At 40.1% G+C, this 22436-nt stretch overlaps 1 protein-coding gene across 3 annotated transcripts in view; it reads right to left on the reverse strand.

Annotated features, from left to right (window-relative positions):
- Nucleotides 1–8514: 8514 nt before the first annotated feature.
- The window catches only part of CPPED1 (calcineurin like phosphoesterase domain containing 1), an 84333-nt gene continuing 70411 nt past the window's right edge, over nucleotides 8515–22436 (reverse strand). For 2 of the 3 annotated variants that reach the window (XM_043494141.1, XM_043494142.1), the window contains one exon: nucleotides 10209–11418. In XM_043494141.1, the coding sequence (XP_043350076.1) occupies nucleotides 11189–11418 (230 nt within the window). In that variant the 3' untranslated portion in view covers nucleotides 10209–11188. Of the gene's footprint in view, nucleotides 11419–22436 lie in introns of all 3 variants that reach the window. The other variant, XM_038419402.2, reaches the window with a different exon arrangement.

Below are 22436 nucleotides of genomic sequence, written 5' to 3' on the forward strand. Positions count from 1 at the left end.
CATATGTGTTTACTCTTGTGATTGAATAATTTATTTAAATGAAAATATTACGTTGGAAGGTGTTAATGCTGATTGATGAGCTAGCCACTTTGATTTGATTGGTTGCAGATGTGTATGCAAGGCAGAAAGCAAGAGATGCAGTTGTGAGCGTGACCCAAGAGGGAGCAGAGACCCAGTACTTGCTGGAAAGACAGGCTTAGATTTCTCAGAATCCTGCCTTGCCTGTACCAGGCCAATGTAAACTGGCTTTGTACAGGAGCGGTAAGGTGTGGGAGATGGGAAAGGAGTCCTTCCTCACAGCAGCTTGGCACTGAGCAGCGCTGTAGCTGTTGCTACTGTAGAGCAGGCATCGTAATACAGTTGAGGGGTAGTTTAGGTGGGTCTAGACTACTGGGTCAGTACAGTGACAGACTTCTGGGCCACTGACTGTGGCCTACATCACTTGCTCCTCTCTTGAGGTAGTATGGAGTAAAGTAACTGCATGTGGAAGACCCTGCATTCCCTCTTTGTGGATTCAGAGCTATGCGGAGTTAGCCACATTCTGGGAGTGAAGGTTGCAGCATTTGGAAGTTGTTTCTACAATCACTTAGCCACTTAGTCACTTCTTTCATCTGCTAGGGATAGCTGTCACTCCATAGGATTTCGTTTGTCTGCTCTGCCTATGCCATCTTGGGGAAATATCCCTGTCAAAACATCAGTTGTCTTTTTTTTTTTTTTTTTAAAACAACAAGCATATGCTCATGAGAACCCAGCACTGTGTTGATGTGACTTCTTAGGGCTCAGAACTGAGTTGGCAGAAAGATAGTATCCTTGCAATGTTGAGATAACTGATGTGACATTGCCCTCATATCACTGTGTCATTATACAAATTGGAATTCTGTGGCCAATGTGTGCACATCACAGTGCCAGGGTTCTGTGTGGCAGGGATTCTTGACAATAATTATCATACCTACAAGTGTCTCTCTTAAAGGACATTAGGATATTAGTATTCAAACTGCAGTTGCAAAGAAGGCTTAGTGAGAACATTAACAAAAGAAACTTATTGACGAACTTTAACATTAGTGGAAACAATACTGCGTTTGCCTTCAGTAGCTTACGCAAAGAAATACACGGATTGAGGGAGCATGGATTTTAAGCACCGAAACATTTAGGTTTAATATGGTGAATATTTACTTATGTTGGACTCATCCATTATTATTTTCCTAAGGCACTAAAACCACCAACATGATAACCTCTTGAAATCAGCACCACTGAGCATTATATTTTTCATTGTGATGTTGGTGTACAAAAGCAGTCAGAAAGAGCCCAATCTTGCTAGGGTCAGAGTACCTCCTGCAAGGGGATCTGTGCCCTCAACTAGCACAATAACGTGTGTTAAGTACCTGTCAGCCAACTGAGATAGAGAATGAAACTCTGCATGTTGATGGCTTTATGGCACAAAGTTAGTTTGTGAATGTGTTTGGCAAAAACTGGATTTCTCTGTCTCCCTAAACCATTGGTTGTGTTTCCTCTATCTCAGGCCTTGTCTTCCACTAGGAAAAGGCAGTTTAGCGAAGGCCTCTGTTTCTATGCTGTGTGCCTGTTCCCCCTTGTGTCTAGATTTCCAGATCATATTTCCTTAATTTGGTCCAAGAAAAAATATTGTTTTTCATTGCTAGCCCTGAAATTGACACTGTGATCTGAAAATCCAGCTGGAGTTCTTTTTTGGGCAAAATTCTGCCCTTCTTGATGGCTGTGCAATCTCAGTGCCTTCTTTTGGGTTGCAGAGGAGTCCCTGATGGCAGAAATGTGTCTTACCTGAGAAACTTAGTTAATTCTATTGATGCACGAGGAGCAGGATAACTCAGTTCATTCTCTCATGATTGTGCTGGCTCTGCAAGTTTTGGAGTGGAAAACAAATATGTTTTTCCTTTTTAAAGTAGAGCAGGTCTGTTGGCTTAGAAGGTGCTATTTTTTTGTTGTTAGTCACTTCCAGTTTAGAATCCCCCATCTGCATTTGTCTTCTCCTCCCAGATCTGCCTTTGTGCAATTTTAAATGCTACAGCCTTTCTGTACCCCGATCACCTTCCCTCTCTCCCTTCTTCAAAATCCACTTCTCGCAATTAGCTTTTCTTTCAGCATTCTCGGCTCTGTGCTACTTCCCCTCATGCTCTGATTGTATTAACGGAAACACCTAAAAGTAATTAAGAACCACCATAAAACTGTGAAATTAAATAACAAGAACACCTCAAATAATGCTCTTCAATCCATGGTTTGCCATCATTCCGGGACAGGTACTTTGCCTTGCTTATATGTAAAACATGCATACCAGTGGCACTAATACAGTTAATAACAAACAAACAAAAACAATACTAACACCCTATCATCAGTTACAAAAACCCACAAGATCAGACAGTGTTGGACCAAAAAAGGTAAAAGGGGAGGAGGGAAGAGTGAGGGCATTCAAACAACAAATACACAATTTCAAGAGATAAGCTTTGGGTGAGGGGGTTCAGGGAAAAAGGAAGAGGAGTTTACTTCTGAAACTAAAATGAAAAACAGAAATTGGAAGTTCAGAACGGTCTGCTTTGCCAAAGCTATTCGGAGCGTCCTGTCAGCATCCTGATCACAGGTTTCTCCTTCAGATTGAATTTAATTATGAAGAATTAGATTTCTTTCACAGATTGTTCTGGTGTTTTTAACCTGAATTTTTTACACATGATTAAATTCTTCAGAGGGAACCTTAGACTTTTAGCTGCTTTCAGGAAACTAAGATGAATTGTGGTCATTTGATTATACATTTTTTCCACCTAGAGTGAGTCCAGGGGTCATAGAAATGCATGAGAACTCAATTATTCTTTGTTTCATCAGAGGTTTGAGATTTTCATGGGATCCCACTCCAAAGCCACTCATACACTGACAGGACTTACAATTACCAGCCCTGTTGGAGAGAGAGAAATATCTCCATAACATCAAAAGCTTGTTTTCTTGAATGATAATTAGAGTGTCTCCATGGGTGGACTCTTTTCATAAATTACCGCAGTATGAATTATTTTTCTGTACATAAACAAGATGAGACACTGTGACCATAAGGACCTCTGCCATTTCTAATTAGTTAAGACATCAGTATAAATACTAAATTAGCTAATTATGCCTGGCAAAGTAAATGAATCCAACAAACTTGTCATTTTTTGCTGGTAGAAATTGATTTTTTTAAAAAACATTTTGGTGGTATTTGCCAAGCAATTCCGCGGTGGTTAAGAATCTACCAGCAGTTGGATTGAAAATTAGGTCACTTTCTGCTCTCACTTGCACTGATTCAAGTCCATTTAGGCCAATGGACCTGATGCAGAAATTGGCTCCTCATTGTTTTAGGTGTATTGACTAGAGCTGGATGAATTTGTTTTTCAGCAAATAGTAAATGCACTGCAAAATATTTTTCAGGGCACTGAAACCTATTCACTAATTCTTGTCAAATCTGGCAAATAGTTTTGCCAAAAAATTGGAATTTTAAGTCAAAACACAATGTTGCAGTTAAGTATTGATAAAATGGACTTAAATATAAGTGCCAATTTCACTATTACAGAAGTACTTACAAGTATGCTGTAGAAATAGTACTATGGATTTATAAGCATAAGTGCAAATACTTTTACCTCCCCTATTCCCTGCAATTGTCTAGTAAATATATGGACAACTACCTAAATAATATAAGCACACTGTGGAAGAGAAGCACAACAATGAAATTTTATTCTTGGACACAAGCATGGAATAACCCTGGAAAAATCTCTGGGAAGTAAATTTAATTTATATAGATGTATAAAATAATATGTACAGACAGCATCAATTCCATGAAATGGGCATTTCTCTTCAATAATCTCGAACACTCCATCCTGAAGATGGTTCCGTCTTGGCAGTCCCCACTGCTGCTGGGCTGGGGAGCAAGTCTCCCAACCGCACGTTTGAATGGCCAATCAGATGTGAAGGGGGCAAAGCCCCCACCCTTCTGGGGTGGTGCAACATCAGGGTCAACAAAAAGACGCCTGGCAGCTGGAGCTCAGGGTCTGAAGCGCCCAAGCTGGGATAGTGGATTCTGAGGGCCCCCAGAATCTGGGACAGGTGTGAGGGATGTGATTGTTTCAAAAATCTATTTTGAAAAAGTACTTGCAAACTAAAAAGAAGCTATATAAAATAACTTTTAAATGTACTTAATACAAGTTATGAATCTAAGTACTAAGTACAACAAAATAAGTAGAGTGCTTCAAAGTACTTATGTATTTAACTACATGGGAACAATGGAAATGAAACACCCAAAAACGTAAAGAAAACGCAGAAAAAATTGTTTTGAGTCAAACAAAACATTTGCTTCAGTTTAAACTAAGGCGTGTTGTTTGCTAGGTTAAAAAGGACAGTTTTTGTTTGACCGAACCATTTTTTAATTTTTCAGGGGTTTTTTTTGTTTGGGGGGCCAAATTAATAAGTCAATTATTTGCTCAGTTCTAGTGTTGCTTGCCTTCTGTTCAAAATGGGTCATTAATCTAGCTAAAGTTTCCTCCCTCCCCAACAAAAAGTCAATAAATTCAGCTCTAAAGCCTCCCCCAAAGTTTAAAAACTCTTACAGAAAAGAGGGTTTTCATTTTTTGTCAACACCTTATATATGGGGTTTATGTTAGACATGCCTAGACACACACACTAACAAGCATCTGAGGGATAGCCGTGTTAGTCTGTATCAGCGACGATAGTCTCTAAGGTGCCCCAAGGACTCCTAGTTGTTTTTACTAATGAGAATGTTGCCTATAAGCACTTCCAAACGTAGCAAGTGTTCCTCTCCTTGTAATCTAGTTTGAACTGATGGCAAATTATGTAATCATCTCTAACATCTTGTTGTCCACTTCCTGTACACTATGGTGCTAATAAGCGATTGTCACATAAACACCACCTTATACCGGAAACCTACTGACTGCTATACCTACCTACATGCCTCCAGCTTTCACCCAGATCACACCACATGATCCATTGTCTACAGCCAAGCTCTAAGATACAACTGCATTTGCTCCAATCCCTCAGATAGAAACAAACACCTACAAGATCTCTATCAAGCATTCTTCACCTGCTGAAGTGAAGAAACAGATTGACAGAGCCAGAAGAGTACCCAGAAGTTACCTACTACAGGACAGGCCCGATGAAGAAAATAACAGAACGCCACTAGCCATCACCTTCAGCCCCCAACTAAAACCTCTCCAACGCATCATCAAGGATCTACAACCTATCCTGAAGGACGACCCATCACTCTCACAGATCTTGGGAGACAGGCCAGTCCTTGCTTACAGACAGCCCCCCAACCTGAAGCAAATACTCATCAGCAACCACACACCACACAACAGAACCACTAATCCCGGAACCTTGCAACAAAGCCCGTTACCAACTCTGTCCACATATCTATTCAGGGGACACCATCATAGGGCCTAATCACATCAGCCACACTAGCAGAGGTTTATTCACCTGCACAGCTACCAATGTGAAATGTGCCAGCAATGCCCCTCTGCCATGTACATTGGTCAAATTGGACAGTCTCTATGTAAAACAATAAATGGACACAAATCAGACGTCAATTATAACATTCAAAAAACCAGTCTGACACAAAAAACAGTCGGAGAACACTTCAGTGTCTCTGGTCAAGCGATTACAGTGATTATATTCTTCAACAAAAAAACTTCAAAAACAGACTCCAACGAGAGATTGCTGAATTGGCACTAATTTGCAAACTGGACACCATTAAATTAGGCTTGAATAAAGACTAGGAGTAGATGTGTCATTACACAAAGTAAAACTATTTCCCCATGTTTATTTCCGCCCCTCCCCTCACTGTTCCTCAGACGTTCTTGTCAACTGCTGGAAATGGCCCACCTTGATTATCACCTCAAAAGATTTTCTTCCTGCCCCTCCCGCACCCCCCCAGCTGGTAATAGCTCATCTTAAGTGATCACTCTCCTTACAGTGTGTATGAAAACATCCATTGTTTCATGTTCTCTGTGTATATAAATCTCCCCACTGTATTTTCCACTGAATGCATCTGATGAAGTGAGCTGTAGCTCATGAAAACTTGTGCTCAGATAAATTTGTTAGTCTCTAAGGTGCCACAAGTACTCCTTTTCTTTTTGCGAATACAGACTAACACGGCTGCTACTCTGAAATCTAACATCTTGGCATTTCATTTAAAACTCCCGTGTACAACTGTGAGTATGTACATAGTCCTGCTTTACTTTAATATTCAGGAGAAAATAATGGAAAGTAGATGGCTTAGTAATGTATATCAGTGCCCCATTCTAGCAATATGGTTCATCCAGGCTGATTAGGTTTGAATCAAACAATACTGAAGGGACACTATCAACTTTTAAATCACACATCTGCCTGACATTTCTCTTACTAGCTGTCGTTACAAGCAGCAACTATAAAGACTACATTTTTTCCCTCTTTCAGTTTGCCTGCTTAGTGCATCTGACTGTATTTTGTGTGTAGTCAGTTTCATTAACTATGTGGGGGGAATGGTCTCCAATATAACAGGAGCGAGGGAAACATTTTATAGGAAAATATGATTGTAAAACAAAATTCAGACTGGGGCCTTGGGCATATGAAATAGGTTTTTAACTTCTTTTTTCCAGAGTGACTACAGATCCAAGCCTGCAGTCATTACCTGGGTAGAACTTCCATTAATTTGATTTCTACCACCCTTCCCCCCTTTCCCGCACCATTCTCCCCAAGACCTTCAGAATGGGGCCTTATTTAAAAAAAACAGATATGTATTAATCATTGCTAAATGTTACAACTAGCTTTAATAAATGTGAATTGATCTAGAACTGAAAACTCATCTGATCAGTGAATGAGACACTGATAACACTCCCCAAAAGATCTGCTGTCCAGGTTTGTAGCACATTGTAAAATATTCTTTATCTTGCACCACAATGACTCCTCAACCTACCTTTTCTGTTGATTATCCATGATAATGTTGTGAAAGTTCCAGGTCACAAACTTTTTTTTTAAAAATGTATCTTAATATGCGAGATACCCTCCCACCCCATTTTAAATAACTTTCTACTACTTTACAGAAGTGTGTATTCAATTTAATTTTAGAGTTAAATTCCCCTTGATTTCTTATTTAAATATACATTATACTTAGTGCATTTCAATATCCTAAGTAAAACCTTCTTATTGATCCTCCCATGTACCACTTCATGTGACCAGTTTAAACTATTCAGATGAGTTTGAAGACTTGCTTCAAATCGCTTAACCTTCAGGTTAAGAAATGTTTTAGACCTTTGCTTGTATATTCTTGCAATAGCCAGCTGGGACACTACTGTACTTTGCTAAGCAATAAAAAAGGTGTAACATGACTAAATCATGAAAGTGACACCTGTTTTGTAATAACGTATGGACACATGATGTATCCTTCCTCTGGAAAAACAGGCACACAAAGCTAGTTCACACGTCATTAGAACTAGCTGCTGCTGAATGGTATTGTTGCTATCGCCATAATTAAGATTCTAATTCCCAATTAAAATGTATTTGTCTTCTAATTATGCAGACAATAAAAGACTGACCTTGCAGTACATCAGGAAGCAGTTTGTTGAGCAGAGCATGTGCACATACACACTGCAGAGATTGTGCAAACACTGTGCTGTGTGAAGTGGAGGATGGATGGGATGCCAGGATAAACCTCCTGTTGCCCATCCTGTCTGCCAAATTTGACCACACATCAGACATTTTGGGATTTATTTTTAAAGTAGCAATTACTTCTCCTTAGCTGGAGGGCTAACTGGAGATTTGCTGCTGAGCCAGTTGCTGGTAAGCAGGATAGACAGCCATCCGCTGTAGATGTCCTGCAGTCAGAGTATCCCTCGCTTTTAGCTGGTCCAAGTTTTATCCCTAAACGTCATTAAATGCGTGGGATGATACTAAGCACATCCTGTTAGTTCCATTTTTAAAAAACATACAGCTGCCTCGCAGCTTCTATTTTTATAGGTAGAAGTTTGGGCCTTTAGGGAGGGATCTGAAGGAGGACAGGGTAGTACTCTGGGGTTTCAGCCTCAGGAGGACTTCACAAGGATAGGGAGTGGCCCAGGAAAAAAGAAAACCCATGATAGGAGAAGTAGACCTGTTGCAACAAGGTGGGCACCACTGGCTCAGTGAACCTTGTATTTATTTTATTCCAGCATAGTGTCATGAATGGATCTGAAAAAGTCATTATTAATAAGACCTGAAAGCCCTGATTTATACGGTATATTTATTTCTCATGGTAGACTATGATTGATGTATAATTCCTGAAGCTTCTTATACTTCACTCAATCATGAAAATTAATATATATAAAACAAAACCAAAACTTCTGAAACATTAGTTCTAGTCAAAGATTCAATAAATCTATATTTGAATTCAATAATGTGACACCAGAAGCATCTGTATTTTATAAAGCTAGTATCTTTTTGTTTTTACAAGGGTTTGTAACAGTTAAAATATTCTTAGAAATCACAAGTTCCACAAAATTTGGAATATAAAATTTAAATTGGATTTAAAAAGATTTTACAGTGTAGTAATACTCTTTAGTGAGAAAACAATAGACAATTTATGGTAAAAAATCTCTCTTATAAAAAGCAAACTTGGAACTATTTATACAATATGAATTAATGTTGAAATTTGAGTTATGAGTTTGTATAGGTAAAATGGTTCTGCATAAACACGTTCATGCTTTATAATTCCACGTGTGTGTGTATATAATAGTTTATAAAATCATAAATTCTAAAATTTTTAGAACCACTTCTATTCATAGCCATTCTATTAATTTCTCATGTTGACGGAAAACCGTTCATTTCAAATCTATCTTGGCTCTCCTAAATATCACCCTCACAATTAAATGGCCCACCTTATTTCTTTTCTGTCCTCTACTATATGGGGCAAGACCAACAGAACCATCCAGTGCCTATCATACTCTCCGTTCTTTCCGCTGAGCCATAACCTGAACTGACATACTTAAACGATATAAGTAACAGTGGAATACCCTTCCTTCTGCAACAAACTGTAAGGGGAGCACTACTCTACAGCATTAACTAGCAGTAAGGACAAAGAAACCTCAATACAGATTTTTAAGTGCCTAAAGCTACAGATAGGCACTTTTGAAAATTCTACTAGGTGCCTAACTACTATTGAAAGCAATGGAAGTTAGGCACCTAGATGCTTTTGAAAATCAAGCCTAAATATCTTTATAAATCTGTTCCTTAGCCTTGGTGAAGGACATTTGCTGCCAAATCTGAGGTGGCTTCTTGAAAAAACCAGACTATTAAAACAATATCTAACTAACTAAGGCCGCTTGGAGGCTCTATACCAGAGGTGGGCAAACTGTGGCCGATCCTCCTGCCCAGCCCCTGAGCTCCTGGCCTCGGAGGCTAGCCCCCGGCCCCTCCCCTGCAGCCTCAGCTCACTGCGCCACTAGTGCAATGCTCTGGGCGGCGGGGCTGCGAGCTCTTGCAGGTCATGGCTCGGCAGCTGCGCTGCCTGAACTGGTGCTCTGTGCTGCGGCTGGCTCCAGCCGGGCGGTGCAGCTGTAGCACCACCAGTCACTGGTGCTCTAGGCAGCATGGTATGGGGGCAGGGAGTGTGTGGGGGGGTTAGATAGAGGGCAGGGGCGGGGGTGGTCAAAGGGCAGGGAACAGGGGGGTTGAATGGGGGCAGGGATCCCAGGGAGGCAGTCAGGAAGGAGTGGGGGGAAGGGTTGGATGGGGTGGCGGGGGGCAGTCAGGGGAGGGGTTCCGGGGGCAGTCAGGGAGAAAGGGTGGTTGGATGATGCAGGGGTCAGGGGGAGAGGGGGGAGGCCGGTCAGGAATGAGAGGAGGGGTTGGATGGGGCAGCGGGGGGTCCAGGGGCGGTTAGGGAACAGGGAGGGATTGAGGGGGCCGGGGAGGTTGGATGTGGCAGGAATCCTGGGGGAGGCATCAGATAGGGGGCAGGGGCTGGGCCACGCCTGGTTGTTTAGGGAGGCACGGCCTCCCCTAACCGGCCCTCCATACAATTTCAGAAACTCGTTGTGGCCCTCAGGCCAAAAAGTTTGCCCGCCCCTGTGCTACATTGACCAAAAATCTCTCTCAGGATGTTTGGGGACATTATATTGTACCTAGCAAATCTTTTAAACTACATCCTAGACTAAAAAAAATATATATATTGTAGTCTTTTTTTCTTTAAAAAGAATATACAGCATAGGCAGTTTTTGAGCTTCTGCAATTTAGTTTGGTAGAATTGGATATCCATAAATCTCCCTTTGTCTAGGAGTCAGCTGTTTTCTAAAGGGGATATGCTCTTACAGGGAACTCTCAATAGCCAATTTAATTGCAGTTAAATGCCAAGAGGCAACAGTAAAATAACTCTTCTATATTTAGTTTCTCTTTATGGTTTTCCTATTATATTTTCTTAGTTTACAGGCTTTTCTAACGTCCACTCCTGCAGACCCAAAATATGAGTCTTGTCTCTCTTACAGCACCCACAAGGGTGATTTGCTAGGCAGAGAAGAATCCAGCTTGCTCTGATTGCTGTAGTAGTTCTGAAGATAAAGGCTTGGGATGGGAGATGACATCAACTGGAAGGAAGCAGAAATAGGGTGAGATCCAAAAGTCAATGAAAATCTACCCTCTGACTTCGAAGGGCTTTGGATTAGCCCATACTGAATATGAACAGGCCACATTTACTTTGTCACTTTCTGGAGGATTACCAAGAATTTAATAGAGAACATTAAGTATAATGGTTTTAAAATGTATCTTGTGGGCCATCAAACTAGTTCACAGAAGGGTGAACTAGAGTTGAGTTTGTCATCCAGAAACCACTGCTCCTATTCATGGATATGCTATAAAAGTCTGATCCAGGAATAGAGAAGCTAATCCTCAGAATAGCTCTTTCCCATTACAAAAATCAATAGCGATAGCATTACCTCTCTTATTTTTCATATTATAATTGGTTTCATTTCCCCTCCAAGGTATAAATATCTCTACATACTTTTCTGCTTTGTTATTTAGGATGGTAATGAGTTGACAACTATTTTGGTGCATAATACACAACTGGGAATCATCTTTAGCCCATGGTAGGCTTTTTTGTTTTTGCTTAGCTAGTGTTTCTATCTGGGAAATAAAAAATGTGAATTAAAAATAAACTGGAGACTTGTCAGTTAGAAAATGGCTAATTTTGCTTAATCAAATCCATCAGCTCTTTTTCTATTCCTTGGCTACTCAGATCATTTAAACTGCAGTATCTGTGAACAATCTTCTCAGCTGTGACAATGACCACTCTAAGCCCATGGGTATCTTCTCCCAGTTGACATCCGATTGCTGATGAAACCACCATCTCTAGATCCTTGTAGGACCCTCCGGCATTCCTATGGTAGTGTCCAGAAAATACAGCTTTAATGCCTGTTTAAAAATAATATATAATTATATTTGATATATATTTAGTTAACAGCCTACGGCCAAAATGAGCTTAAAAACAGTATGATCTCCTTTTTTAGGCTTATGCAGCCACTCTAATTTAATAGATATCTATATGACTAAGAACCGCTAAAACTTGTCATGTTTATCCTTATTTTCTTAATGGGCATTTTTAATCTAATGATTAAGAAATTGTGAAATTAATAGGGAATCATTTACATGATATTACATTTAGAAAGAAAATAAATATTAGCAACATACTGATATTCAGATCAGCTAACCTCCCACTCCCTTTAAAAATATTGGAGCCCTATATCTTTAAACTCAGATTCAAGCAAGCTATTTTCCTATTACTTCTTTGATCAGAAACAGTAAAAATGTGAGAGGATGTTCTTGTTGAAAGTTCTTTTGTAATTCTAAATCAAGTAATTAACCAGAGGATTGTGCATGTAATAGGAGCAGAAAGTCAACTGTTGGATCCACACATTACCTTCTAATTAACATTTAGAGAATGAAAGATAAGATCCTCAAACCTGTTTATTCAAAGGATTAATTATCATAAGAGTGAATGACATTAAAACATAGGACAGACACAGGATGAGAAGGGAGACAAAGTGGGGGAGGGAATATCTTTTATTGGGCCAACCTCTGTTGGTGAGAGACAAAAGTTTTTGAGCCTACACAGAGTTCTTCAGATCTGGAAAATGTCTCAGCTAAATACAAGGTGGAACAGATTTGTATAGTATACTATACATTTCAAGGGACTATTCAAGTGAAAGTGGCCCACTAACACCTCTCCAGTAATGCAGTTGGGGGAGTACTTAAGTGGGTTCTAAATTGTTGTGATAAGCCATAAATCCAGTGTCGCTATTCAGTCCATGATTTTTAATGTCAAGCAAAGTTATGACTTTAAGCTCTTGTCTTTTTGAAGATGTTGTGAACGTTTCCTTTGAGGACGAGGACTGAGGTCCCATAAGAATAATCAGTTTGTGACAAGTATTCACCCAGAAGTGATATGGTGTTTTCTGTGTGAATTTATTCAAGAGTGTAGTGATAACTGTGTTTCATCCACCTTGTTGTTGTGGCCCTTAATGCATTTGATGAGGTGCACCACATGTTGTGATAGGCATGTGTAGGACCCATGGATACTGGGAAGTGTATTATGTGGGATGTTGCAAATCACAGCATTGGAGAAATATCTACAGGTTTTTGCATCTGTTGTTCTGGGAGCGTCTGGTGCTGCTTTGAGTCCTTGCTGATGAGGTTGTTTAAAAGCCAGAAAGGGGGATTCAGAAAAGATTTCTTTTAGTCTGTGGTCCCCATGGGTTATAATGGTTTGATACCCCATATGGTTGATAGGTGACAACTAAAGGTGTGCAGTCAAAAAGTGTTTCATTTCTGTATCAAAGCAGGTTCTCCTGGCAGCATTGGGGTGGCTTGCTCCATGATGCGATCTACTCCTCTGGTGGAGTGTCCTTGTTAAGTGTGTTAAGATGTATATCCCAGACGTTCTCCTCGGAGCACATTCTGTGGTATCTGAGTGCCTGGCTGTAGATAAGATTTCTTGGTGTGTTTGGGATGGTTACTGGATCTGTGAAGGTAGTTGTGGTGACCTGTATGTTTGTTGTCTGTCAGGTTCTATTGTTGATGCTAGTGTGAAAGTTTAACGGAGGAGGGGTAATTGACATTGTGGTGGAAATCTTTGAGGGGCTGTAGGTTATTTACCAGAGGATACAAATATCAATGTAGCTCAGGTATATGATTGAGTTAATGGTGTATTTGTCCAGAAATCCTTCATCAAGGTGGTCCATGAAGAGGCTGGCATACACGGGGGGCCATCCCACTAGCCATGGCTGTTCCTAGGGTGTGCATGTTTAATGTAAAATTGTTACGAGTGAGGATGAAATGGATGAGTTTTGAGGTGGATACCTGAGTGTTGTCCATTATCTTGTAAATGTTTGAAGCAGGCAGCGATGCCATCGTTGTGATGTATGTTGGTGTATAGGCAGCTGATATCAATGGTGGCAAGGATGGTGCTCTGAGGGAAGATGATAATTTTGTGGAGTTTCTGGAGGAAGTCAGTCATGTGCTGGCCCTTTGTGGGGTGAATGGTTTGAGGATGGTTTTTCTGAGTCCCCATATTTCTTCAGTAGTACTGCTGTGGTCAGATACGATGGGTCTGCCTAGGTTCCCTTATTTGTGTACTACAGGATGAGAAGATAGACTATAATCTCCTGTCCAGAGGTATTGGGAGGTACAGCCCTTTATGAAGGATGTCTGGTATATAAATAAGCCAGGCACTTGAAAGAAACCTGAAATGTGTAAGAGGCTTCTAAGTTAGATGAGAGGGGAAGGAAGATGAAAACTACCTGGAGTGGAGAGGCTGACAAGCCTCAAAGAGAAAGAGGTACTATAACAACATGAATTAACGCTTAAGGAGTATGTTACGTTATCATTTTTTCTCTGTATACTTAATCTTGTTTTTAAATTACACCATTTGTATTTTAAACCATATTGAGGTAACATCACTAGGGCCTTGAAAAGAAGAAATACCTTTCATTCGATCTATTGCTAGAGACAACTGGGAAGAAAACTGTACCTTATCCACAAGAATTCTGTTCAGGTAATCCCCTAATGTGATCCAAATACTAGCTCTAGGCAGCAGGGATTTGGGGAAAGCTCACAGACATAAATGGTGGCAGGAAAAGGAAGCAAACAAATATGGTATACTTCATAAACCTTGAGATTCCGGGATGAAAAATGCTTTAACATTAGTAGAGCTGATCAGAAAAATTGTGATAAGCAATTAAAAAAATCACAATTAATCGCACTGTTAAATAATAGAATACCATTTATTTAAATATTTTTGGGTGTCTTCTACATTTTTAAATATTGATTTCAATTACAACAGCGTATAGTGCTCACTTTATTTATTACAAATATTTGCACTGTAAAAAAATAGTATATTTCAATTCACCCACTATAAGTACTGTAGTGCAATCTCTTTATCATGAAAGTTAAACTTACAAATGTAGAGTTATGTACAAAAAATAACTGCATTCAAAAATAAAACAATGTAAAACTTTACAGCCTACAAGTCCACTCAGTCCTACTTCAGCCAATTGCTCAGACAAACAATTTTGGTTACATTTGCAGGAGATAATACTGCCCTCTTCTTGTTTACAACATCACCTGAAAGCGAGATGTGCTAAAGATTCATATGGTCTCCCTTCATGCTTCAACCACCATTCCAGAGGACATGCGTCCCTGCTGATGACAGGTTCCGCTCGATAATGATCCAAAACAGAGCAGACTGACGTATGTTCATTTTAGTCATTGGGGTCAGATGCCACCAGCAGAAGGTTGATTTTCTTTTTTGGTGGTTCGGGTTCTGTAGTTTCTGCAGCAAAATGTTGCTCTTTTAAGACTTCTGGAAACACGCTCCACACCTCGTCCCTCTCAGATTTTGGAAGGCATTTCAGATTCTTAAACCTTGGGTCAAGCGCTGTAGCTATTTTTAGAAATCTCACATTGGTACCTTCTTCGTGTTTTGTCAAAGCTGCAGTGCCAGTATTTGTAAATCAAACAATATGTGCTGGGTCATCATCCAAGACTGCTATAACATGAAATATCTGGCAGAATGCAGGTAAAACAGAACAGGAGACATGCAATTCTACCCCAAGGAGTTCAGTCACAAATTTAATTAACGCGCTATTTTTTTTTAAATGATGAGCAGCAGCATGGAAGCATGTCCGCCGAAATGGTGGCTGATATGTGAAGGGGCATACAAATGTTCAGCATATCTGGCACATAGTTTCCAATGCCAACTACAAAACTGCCATGCGAATGCCTGTTCTCTTTCAGGTGACGTAAATAAAAAGCAGGCAGCAGTATCTCCCGTAAACTTGTGTGTCTTAGCGATTGCCTGAAGAAGTAGTAGGACTGAGTGGACGTCTAGGCTCTGAAGTTTTACATTGTTTTGTTTTTGAGTGCAGTTGTATAACAAAAAAATAAATCTACAGTTGTAAGTTACACTTTTACAATAGAGATTGCACTACAATACTTGTATGAGGTGAATTGAAAAATACTATTTCTTTATATTTTTATTATTTTTGCAGTGCAAATATTTGTAAAGTGCGTACAGTACACTTTGTATTCTGTGTTAATAAAAATCAATATATTTGAAAATGTAGAAAAATATCCAAAAATATTTAATAAATTTCAATTGGTATTCTATTGTTTAAGAGTGCAATTAAATGCGATTTTTTTTAATCACAATGAATTTTTTAGTCAAATTGCATGAGTTAACTGCGATTTATCGACAGCCCTTGTTTTCAAACTTTGCTGCTTCATCAGAATCAAACTGCGTCATGTAGTCCAATTTTGATGAAGTTCTGATGACGGCTCATCCACCTGGTTCTAGAGCTGACTCCAGGGCTGTTGGACAGTCCACCAGGCCTGAAGCAGGAGCTCCATGCCATTTCTGGTACTTTTAAAAAAAAATACTGCAATAAGAAGAATGGTCAAGACGATTAATTCCATCTGCAGGGACTAATTAAAGGAGCATGGTAACTCAAATATAAAATATGAAAATGCCTGTTCAGGTATGTATGATGACTCTTTTCTCTTTGGTAAATGCCAATAAATGTGGCATGAAATTTAAACATAAATGTATTCTTACAGCTAAGTATTGCTAATATGCATTGTTTTCACACTTAATACAAATCACTTCAGATACAGTACAACTTAGAAATATGAATTAAGCATATATAGCAAATTTCACGAACAGATTTAGCACCTCCAAAACGAACAAACAAGACCAGTAAAATGCTTTGCATGTCAGGCTATTTACAAACTCCCTAAGGCTGCGACTAATCCTATTCCATCCCATTCTGCTTGAAAACACTACTGGACCAGATGGCTGAAAAAAATCTGAAAATTGTTTTATAATTTATCATCATGTATAATGCATACGATTTAATTGTATACTTTAGGTTAGTATCACTATAGAAGGACTTTTATACCTGATGTTAGTTAAGAATACTGTGAATGGAAAGAAAGATTTTTCAAAAGCACCTAAATTACATAGGAGCATACCTTCCATTGAAAGTCAATAGAACTTGGCGCTCAGGGCCAAATTTACTAAGTTATGTAAGTGCACCATTTCGGTGCATGTAGCTCACTACACAGGTTGAGATACAGTTGTGCTATATTAAAAACTTTGCATACTACTTACCTCTGGTAGCAAGACATGCAGCCTATAATTCCTAGGCTAGGAATCCATTTTCTAATAAATTAATATTGTGTTTAAAAAGGCCAAAATATAAAACAAAACGAGCTCTAAATCAAGGAACTTAAAACTAAGAAATGTTGGCACAGAAATTCACTGTGAGGCTGAATGTCAACTGCCTGTTTAATGTGTAGGCGAAGTGCCTCCTCCCTGCCCCACACCCTATGAGGAATAATGCAGTATTTAACTTTATTCATTTCTGTGAGGAATTGGGAATAAGATGGACCTAGTTTGGTTCCATTTTTAGATACAGATTTAAAAACAGATGGTTAGCTGCTTTCAGTGACAAAGTTTTTGATCAGATACAGCAGTATATCAAAGCCGCAGTTTGAATGGAATACTGAAATAGCCATCTGTGTGCATTACAGCTAAACCACAGTTTAAGTAGCCTAAACAAAACAGTACCGACAGAGCTACTTTCATGCTAAGTGTATTTCCAGAATCAGCAACCAGATTCATCTTCTGCACTATAGAGGGAGTTCAGAGGCCCCATTTAATTCAAGGCAAATTGTTTCAGAAAGCTCAGCAGAACACCTTGCTAGAGTCACCATCATTTCAAAAAAGGGTAGTGTTTCCTCTGCTCTTAGGATTTCCTTTGGATTTGTTGATCATTCATATGACAATCAACAATAGGACTTGCATAATTTACTGGTACTTTAGGAGTAGAACAAGAAAGTACAAATTAAATCCTGAATGAAGCAAGGGAAATTCTCTTGCTCCAAGAGCCGTTTTTTGTTTTTGTTTTTATTTAAACTAGTGCCCATCGTGTGCTCTCCAAGCAGTTCACAACACAAGGCACCTAATGATTAAAACCAGGACAGGTAAAAACAGAATTTAAAAAAAAGAGCCTATGTAATAATTTCAAATTTAATTAAGGCCTAAATTTAGGATAGTCTATTCAAATATTTAAGCAGTACAAGTTTGTCAAAGTTTTAAAGTCTAGCCACTGATCTGGTGGAAGTCACTCTAAACTGGACAGTCTCTACGTAAAAGAATAAATGGACACAAATCAGACATCAACATTCAAAAACCAGTCAGAGAACACTTCAATCTCTCTGGTCACTCAATTACAGTCCTAAAAGTCACAATTCTTCAACAAAAAAACTTCAAAAAAACAGAGTCCAACGAGAGCCTGATGAATTGAAATTAATTTGCAAACGGGACACCATTAAATTAGGCTTGAATAAAGACTGGAAGTGGATGTGTCATTACACAAAGTAAAACTATTCCCCCCCCCACTGTTCCTCACACATTCTTGTCCACTGCTGCAAATAGCCCATCTTGATTATTTTTTCTCTCCTGCTCACCTTACCTGATCACTCTCGTTACAGTGTGTATGGTAACACCCATTGTTTCATGTTCTCTGTTTATATAAAATCTCCCCACTGTATTTTCCACTGAATGCATCTGATGAAGTGAGCTGTAGCTCACAAAAGCTTATGCTCAAATAAATTTGTTAGTCTCTAAGGTGCCACAAGTACTCCTTTTCTAAGCATCTTTAACCACTATTTGTGAAAATGCTAAAATAGCTTTTGATAGCATCAGCAAGGGTAGAGAATATTTTCTTCATTTCAGTTTATTCAGCTAGCTCAGTTTAAAGTTTGAAAAAAGAAGAAAAACTTGTCCTCCACTCTGAATAAAAAATAAGGTCTGAGGATAAGATCTATTACATCTGAAATCTTAAAGGAAGTAGTATCCTGAAATAATCAGTTCATTTCCGTAACTACAGATAATACTTCCTTTGTTTAGTAAATCAGTTTTTTAATGCAAAATGTGTTTTGCTAAGAAAAAATAAACTTGGGTATCAGCACATTTAAGGTAGTTTCTTTAACTTGAAATGTTAAAACACTAGTTTTTGTGCATTTTTAATTGAATTCCAATTTCCATCCAAATTCAGCTTGATACAAATCACGAATAAATCAAGTAAACAGAAAAAGGATGAATGATGCATTTTAGCTAATAAAAAATTAAGAATCTGAAAGTGTTTTATATGCTTTAATAGGTATAATGCATTCTCCTGGTTAGCAAACAGTACCAAATTTATTGTAAAGGCTCAAAGGGCTTGTCTATACAAGAGCTAGCAGCATGCTGGGTGTAAATTTACAGTATAGTCACACTCACTGGCTGTGAGGACCCTTCTACTGTGCACTGAAAACTCTCTAGTGAGTACTGTCCTACCCAATGTGCACTGGGGAACTTTCTGTCCACAGGCAGAGTGACTGTGTGGCACACTGTAGATTTACAACTCAGCTTGCTCTGCACTAATGGGTCATACAGCCATGCCTTTTGAGCTGCAAATCAACCTCTCTAACTAAAAAGAAAAGGAGTACTTGTGGCACCTTAGAGACTAACAAATTTATTAGAGCATAAGCTTTCGTGAGCTACAGCTCACTTCATCGGATGCATTTGGTGGAAAAAACAGAGGAGAGATTATATACACACACACAGAGAACATGAAACAATGGGTTTATCATACATACTGTAAGGAGAGTGATCACTTAAGATAAGCCATCACCCACAGCAGGGGGGGGAAAGGAGGAAAACCTTCCATGGTGACAAGCAGGTAGGCTAATTCCAGCAGTTAACAAGAATATCAGAGGAACAGTGGGGGGTGGGGTGGGGTGGGGGGGGAGAAATACCATGGGGAAATAGTTTTACTTTGTGTAATGACTCATCCATTCCCAGTCTCTATTCAAGCCTAAGTTAATTGTATCCAGTTTGCAAATTAATTCCAATTCAGCAGTCTCTCGTTGGAGTCTGTTTTTGAAGCTTTTTTGTTGAAGGATAGCCACTCTTAGGTCTGTGATCGAGTGACCAGAGAGATTGAAGTGTTCTCCAACTGGTTTTTGAATGTTATAATTCTTGACGTCTGATTTGTGTCCATTCATGCTTTTACGTAGAGACTGTCCAGTTTGGCCAATGTACATGGCAGAGGGGCATTGCTGGCACATGATGGCATATATCACATTGGTAGATGCGCAGGTGAACGAGCCTCTGATAGTGTGGCTGATGTGATTAGGCCCTATGATGGTATCCCCTGAATAGATATGTGGACAGAGTTGGCAACGGGCTTTGTTGCAAGGATAGGTTCCTGGGTTAGTGGTTCTGTTGTGTGGTGTGTGGTTGCTGGTGAGTATTTGCTTCAGATTGGGGGGCTGTCTGTAAGCAAGGACTGGTCTATCAAGCTTGTAGTCCATCTTTGTGTGGAATGTTGGTGTAGAGGGCTTCTACATCCATAGTGGCTAGGATGGTGTTTTTAGGAAGATCACCAATGGACTGTAGTTTCCTCAGGAAATCGGTGGTGTCTCGAAGATAGCTGGGAGTGCTGGTAACGAAGGGCGTGAGGAGGGAGTCTACATAGCCAGACAATCCTGCTGTCAGGGTGCCAATGCCTGAGATGATGGGGCGTCCAGGATTTCCAGGTTTATGGATCTTGGGTAGCAGATAGAATACCCCAGGTCGGGGCTCCAGGGGTGTGTCTGTGCGGATTTGTTCTTGTGCTTTTTCAGGGAGTTTCTTGAGCAAATGCTGTAGTTTCTTTTGGTAACTCTCAGTGGGATCAGAGGGTAATGGCTTGTAGAAAGTGGTGTTGGAGAGCTGCCTAGTAGCCTCTTGTTCATACTCAGACCTATTCATGATGACGACAGCACCTCCTTTGTCAGCCTTTTTGATTATGATGTCAGAGTTGTTTCTGAGGCTGTGGATGGCACGGTGTTCTGCATGGCTGAGGTTATGGGGTAAGCGATGACAAGCCGTCAGGAACAGTATCCCCGATACTGTCACGGCTAACCTGGTGGCAGAACTTTGTGACTTTGTCCTGACCCATAACTATTTCACATTTGGTGACAATGTATACCTTCAAATCAGCGGCACTGCGATGGGTACCCGCATGGCCCCACAGTATGCCAACATTTTTATGGCTGACTTAGAACAACGCTTCCTCAGCTCTCGTCCCCTAATGCCCCTACTCTACTTGCGCTACATTGATGACATCTTCATCATCTGGACCCATGGAAAAGAAGCTCTTGAGGAATTCCACCATGATTTCAACAATTTCCATCCCACCATCAACCTCAGCCTGGACCAGTCCACACAAGAGATCCACTTCCTGGACACTACGGTGCTAATAAGCGATGGTCACATAAACACCACCCTATATCGGAAACCTACTGACCGCTATTCCTACCTACATGCCTCTAGCTTTCATCCAGATCATACCACTCGATCCATTGTCTACAGCCAAGCGCTACGATATAACCGCATTTGCTCCAACCCCTCAGACAGAGACAAACACCTACAAGATCTCTATCATGCATTCCTACAACTACAATACCCACCTGCTGAAGTGAAGAAACAGATTGACAGAGCCAGAAGAGTACCCAGAAGTCACCTACTACAGGACAGGCCCAACAAAGAAAACAACAGAACGCCACTAGCCATCACCTTCAGCCCCCAACTAAAACCTCTCCAACGCATCATCAAGGATCTACAACCTATCCTGAAGGACGAGCCATCGCTCTCTCAGATCTTGGGAGATAGACCAGTCCTTGCTTACAGATAGCCCCCCAATCTGAAGCAAATACTCACCAGCAACCACACACCAGAACCACTAACCCAGGAACCTATCCTTGCAACAAAGCCCGTTGCCAACTCTGTCCACATATCTATTCAGGGGATACCATCATAGGGCCTAATCACATCAGCCACACTATCAGAGGCTCGTTCACCTGCGCATCTACCAATGTGATATATGCCATCATGTGCCAGCAATGCCCCTCTGCCATGTACATTGGCCAAACTGGACAGTCTCTACGTAAAAGCATGAATGGACACAAATCAGACGTCAAGAATTATAACATTCAAAAACCAGTTGGAGAACACTTCAATCTCTCTGGTCACTCGATCACAGACCTAAGAGTGGCTATCCTTCAACAAAAAAGCTTCAAAAACAGACTCCAACGAGAGACTGCTGAATTGGAATTAATTTGCAAACTGGATACAATTAACTTAGGCTTGAATAGAGACTGGGAATGGATGAGTCATTACACAAAGTAAAACTATTTCCCCATGGTATTTCTCCCCCCCACCCCACCCCCCACTGTTCCTCTGATATTCTTGTTAACTGCTAGAATTAGCCTACCTGCTTGTCACCATGGAAGGTTTTCCTCCTTTCCCCCCCCTGCTGTGGGTGATGGCTTATCTTAAGTGATCACTCTCCTTACAGTGTGTATGATAAACCCATTGTTTCATGTTCTCTGTGTGTGTGTATATAAATCTCTCCTCTGTTTTTTCCACCAAATGCATTTCCGATGAAGTGAGCTGTAGCTCACGAAAGCTTATGCTCTAATAAATTTGTTAGTCTCTAAGGTGCCACAAGTACTCCTTTTCTTTTTAGGGAATTCTAAGAATGTGATCCTCCTGGTGCTCTTGAATGGACAAAAAGGAGTCCTTGTGGCACCTTAGAGACAAAAATTTATTTGGGCCTAAGCTTTCGTTGGCTACAGCTCACTTCATCAGATGCATGGAGTGGAAAATATAGTAAGCCGGTATAAATATACAGCACATGAAAAGATGTGAATTGCCTTACCATGTGGGGGGTCAATGCTAACGAGGCCTGCTCAGCTCTATCAAAGGCCAATTCAATTAGGGTGGATGTGCCCCATTCCATAATTGAATTGGCCTCGTTAGCACTGACGGCCTAAAGGCCTGCTCA

The sequence above is a fragment of the Dermochelys coriacea genome, chromosome 10 (genome assembly GCF_009764565.3).
Source record: "Dermochelys coriacea isolate rDerCor1 chromosome 10, rDerCor1.pri.v4, whole genome shotgun sequence".
Taxonomy (NCBI): Eukaryota; Metazoa; Chordata; order Testudines; family Dermochelyidae; genus Dermochelys; species Dermochelys coriacea.